General features: G+C 30.1%; 1 protein-coding gene across 1 annotated transcript; it reads left to right on the forward strand.

Annotated features, from left to right (window-relative positions):
- Positions 1-1786: 1786 nt before the first annotated feature.
- LOC112679856 lies at positions 1787-4744 on the forward strand. Its single transcript, XM_025549787.1, has 3 exons — positions 1787-1796; positions 2477-2562; positions 4457-4744. The coding sequence occupies exons 1-3, from the start codon at positions 1787-1789 to the stop codon at positions 4742-4744; spliced, it is 384 nt and encodes a 127-aa protein (XP_025405572.1).
- Positions 4745-5078: the final 334 nt, after the last annotated feature.

Here is a 5078-nt window from a genome sequence, read left to right on the forward strand (position 1 = left end):
TGCTCAGGTCTAAACAAATTATACCATCACGGAAAAGTTGATTTTCCCGAGTTTTGGGAAATATACAAATATTCAAATGACGATTACAAATCTGTACAAATGAAATAACAATCGTGTATACCAGTCCGGAGTCAATAAGATCATTATAAGCCGATGGCGGTACTGGGGTAACGGTTACACCAGTACCGTCATGGAAAAGTTGATTTTCTCGAGTTTTGGGAGGTGTACAAATGTTCAAATGACGATTACAAATCTGTACAAATGAAATAACAATCGATAGGATAATTTTGGAGTTTTATATAAAATTTGGTGGTACTGGGGTAACGGACCTTTACGATACTGTTATTGACATTTCCAAAATCCAGATATGGATAATTATAACGATAGCTATCGAGCATGAACATTTAGAGTATTAAAATTATTAAAAAAAACAAATCAAATAATGTAATCTAAACAAAATCGTAAACTAACACAAATACTCTAGTGCACATAGTATAGATAATATACTATTTAATGTATAATAATATAATATGATGTTGTTTTAAACAATTTGAATGAAGTAATTAATGAATTGTAATAACAATTTTGAGTTAAACTAAATATTTTCGAATTTTCGTACAAAATAAGCGAGTTACTTATTTTACTACATTTTTCATGAATTATTTAAGCTGAAAGTAGTCTAATCTTTAAATAATTTAAATTAAACTCGTGTTTAAATATATCTATACGTATAACATTTTTTAATACATTCTTTGCAATTTTTTCGTACTTTTTTATATGCATATTTTGCTTTTTTTAGTTACTAAAACTTCCGAGCCATAGTTATTATAATAATAATAAAAAAATTATTTTTGTATCGTACTAACACGACAAGTCAGTCGCATATTCCAAGAGGACAAGTTCTCGTTGCAACAATCTGAGAAAACATCCCCTCAAATAGTAATGAGCAAAGTTAGTATTGGTCAAGCAGTCATGGTCTTGGTCTTGCTGCAAAACCAAGACCAAAACTGAATCTGAAAAACCGAGACCAAAATAAAACTGACTCTGCAGAGTCTTGCAATCTTGGAACTTTTATTTTAATAAATAAAAAACAAAATATTCCCAGAAAAACAAATTTAGTCTAGATTAAATGAAACTGTTTATTAGGAATGTAATAAAAATGTATTATAACATTTGACGTATAACGTGGTGTTCGGGGAAATAACGAATTATTGAATTATTAAAAACAATATAAGAAATAATTGGATATAATATTACATATATATGTCGATTATTCAAATTCGTGGTTTAGAAAAAAATAGCAATTACAAAAACTTAACGCCTGAAACTTCTATAATTATTTAACTACAATGAGTTCTTCAATGATGGTCATAAATAATTTTCAATATTTATGAAAAATCGATCGCAAGCCATAAAATATAACAACTTATTTTATCATGGAAAATGAAATATTGTAATAAATCCCTGTTTTATTGTAAATTTTATTTTTCAAACTTTTATTCATAAAAGATGTTTAAAATAATACAGTGTTGCACCATTGTAATATATATCTGTTCTATGGCGAGAATGAAAAAATTGATATATCAGCTAAAATCAAGTGTTACTACGTTACAGTGTTAATTAGCATAACAAACAATGTTCGACCATTTTCTCGTTTGTATTTCATTATTCATTACTCTTTCTATCGCTTTTTGCACTGCCACTATTAAATATTGATCATTTTGAAAACAGAAGATTTTCGTCGAATCAAATAATAAATATGAATAATCTTAGACCGCAGCTAAGCATGCTCCACGGTAAGATAGTATACTATTATACAAAAATAATTAAATTGAAATATGATTGAAATAGGATGTGCGTTTTAACCCGTCCGAATGTAACTCGGTAATCTGTTATATCTGCCATCCACTAAACCAGTGGTGGCCAAACTACGGCCCGCCATCATTTAATATCTGGCCCGCGAAAGTCTTCTATATTACAGCACTTATTTGTATAACTGTAATATTTTGCATTTACGTAAAAAAAAAAATTTAGAATGCATTTTTTTATGGCCCGCGATAAAAAAAAAGTTGTTTTTTATGGCCCGAGGAAAAAAAAGTTTGACCACCACTGCACTAAACGAATAACTATGTTTTTATAAGAATTTTTTTTTTTTTCAATATACGGCATAATAAATCGCAAACGGTTACAAAGCCCAGAGTTCAAAAATGAAATGTTTAACGTTTTTATGTTGAATATTGTAAATGCGAACTATTTTTTTTTTGTTTCATCGCCAATTTATCTAAACGGAAATTTGTTTACATATAATATTAGAAAAATCATGTACAGTTGATATATTTGTAAGTTTAATCAACGGAATAGAATATAATATGAAAAATACAATAATAATTTAAATATATAAATGTAATAAGTTTTATAATATAATACGCGTATTGATACGGAGATTGACTTTTTCGTGTTTTTTTTTCGTTTACAGATTATTTGGACGGCGAAAATGCGAAACTCCAGTCTAATCGTTTTGACAGTTACGTTATCAAATCTACTGACGAAGACGGTCATCAGGTAAGCTCGTGTCACATATATTGCAATACGGTTAAGTACTAGTTTTGTATTTTACTTGAAAATAATTTTAAAATTAATTTTTCTCAGTGGCGTGGTGAACATTTATGAACAATGATACACAGCATATCATTTTTATTCACCACACTTTCGTACAAATAAAATGAAATATTTTAAGGTTGCATAATCTATGGTTTTTATGTTAATAATCAATGTTCATTTTGGGATTTTATGGTATAAATGTTTTTAGTACATTTTAAAACAACAAATATTAACAAAACGTTTAAGTACCTGTAAGATAAAATTAATTTTACTTTATTATTATTATATTTATTTTACTATTTAATAGTACTAAATTTCAATTATGAAACCTTATAAACCTATTAAAAATAATTTCACCATCCCAATTTTCTCAGGGAACTACTGTTTACTATTTTTTATTGTCATGAAATGTAAAATGTTGTACTTATATTTTTTCTGTGCATAAATGCATCTTATGGTTTCAACCTTTATAAAAACTTCTTTCTGTTCGGGTATCATAACGGTGTTTTTAATGTGCCACACGTTGGCAATCTACATAGAAGTTCAAAATTTAAATATAAAATAATTTTTAATAAGTTAAAAATTCAAATAAATTACGTCGTCACCTAAACTTTACCCAAATCTCACATTCCACAGCCAAATAAATAAAAATATTTTACACAAACATGTCATCCGTTCGAGTTAGAGATTTTTCGACCATTAAATTACCTATTAATAATTATAATAATATGATTGATAATATAATGAATAATATGATTAATCATAATAGCACTTTTGAGTGACTCATACATATTTTTAACTATACGGAGTGAATGAGAGGTTAAATTGTCAATAATTATATTATTTTACTGTAATTATATATGAAGTGTAGAATGAAGATACCTACATTTAACTTACTCAATGATATGTATTAATAAATTATTAACTTTCATGGAGACAAGAATTCTAAATTATTCATAACAATAATTTGAAATAAAGAATTATACAATACATAGTACAACAATCTATAAATTCATAGTCCGTTTACCGAAGGAAGGTTTCACACTTTGGTCCTTTTTAATATTATATCGTTTGAACGCCATGAATTCAGCAGCAATATGCTGGGGAACTTACAATATTTATATACGTACTATTTAGTAGCAAAATATTTTTAGGAGAGTTAATATACGTATAGTTCAATAGTAAAATGCTTTTAGAGGTATTTACTATTGCAGTTTTTAGCAGTGTTTACAATTACCCGAATCTTTTATCGTTTTCATACGACGCGAAACTCGTATTTTACGAAATATTTCGTCCAATCCCGTGCGTTTACCAAACAAAAATCGTAGTTCAATAAAAATCGTTTTTAATTTTTTTTTTTTCGGGTACATTACTTTAAATCGAATCGGTTAAGCTATCCCGATGGATGAACATTTTTTCGGGTTTTTTTTTTATGTTTTTTTTGTTTTTCATACAATCATCGGAATCGTCTCGTACCCGGATTTAATGTACAAATAAAATGGGATTAATACATAGATAAATACTCAAATACACAGGTTCATAAATTCATATAAAAAATATAAATGATAAATATAATATGGCATAGATTTGTATACTTGTGGGTTTTCATTGGTTTTTTTTTTTTTTTTTGGATGGAAGGTTAATGACGAGATTGGTTACAAGAGGTCGATGAGGTGTGTTTCTGTTAGAAATTGACTGAGCTTGACGATATTCCCCGGTGGTTTAGAACTTAATATTTCAGCTAGATGATAGGATATCCGCATTTTAACTTTCTCCGTATTATATGAGCTACGAATATTATTTTCGGCGTCGGTTCCAACTATAACACGTGTCAACGGTTCAATTGCGTTTACAGTTATCATCCGACTGCGATGACATGGTGCACGACGCGATTCTGGATTTCATCGGCTACGGACGTCCGGGTTACGAGTTTCTGTCGTACGCCGAAGACGCTTTGTTCCCGTTCGAAACTTCTCCGTTCCGTAGACGTTCGGGGCACCACGCACTGTACAACATGAGCGTCTACAACGTGTACCAGGAGCCTGCGGTTCCTGCGTACGAATACCGTGCCAAGAGGAAGAGCAAACCGTTGGACATCGTCGACCCGGTGACCGGTGAAAAACTGCGATTTCCCATCAAATGATTTTCGACGCACCGTTTCCGTAACGCGTCATTTTTGCCACCACGTTGCCACTTGCCTCGTTCTGGCATCACGCTGCCACCGTGGTTATATTGTACCGATCACAATTGTAGTTTACCACATTTATGTTAACGTTTTGCACCGTTATCCGTGTGTAATTGAATAAAACATTTGCCTGTAATCGAATTTATTAATGATCGTTGATAATGCGTTTTTGAATAGAAAAAAAGCACTCACACGTGAAAAATTCTTCGATTTACCGGCCGATCAAAGTATGCTACATTTTTATTGAACAATGATTATCACATAACGGGTAAGGATTGTGCACAATAATTGA

The sequence above is a fragment of the Sipha flava genome, unplaced genomic scaffold (assembly GCF_003268045.1).
Source record: "Sipha flava isolate LNK unplaced genomic scaffold, YSA_version1 169_pilon_pilon, whole genome shotgun sequence".
Lineage (NCBI taxonomy): Eukaryota > Metazoa > Arthropoda > Insecta > Hemiptera > Aphididae > Sipha > Sipha flava.

Excerpts from the sequence above, each read along its gene's own strand:
- LOC112679856 (XM_025549787.1), top strand. Across the intron at positions 2,563-4,456 it reads CTGACGAAGACGGTCATCAG|TTATCATCCGACTGCGATGA; the intron begins GTAAGCTCGTGT and ends TTGCGTTTACAG.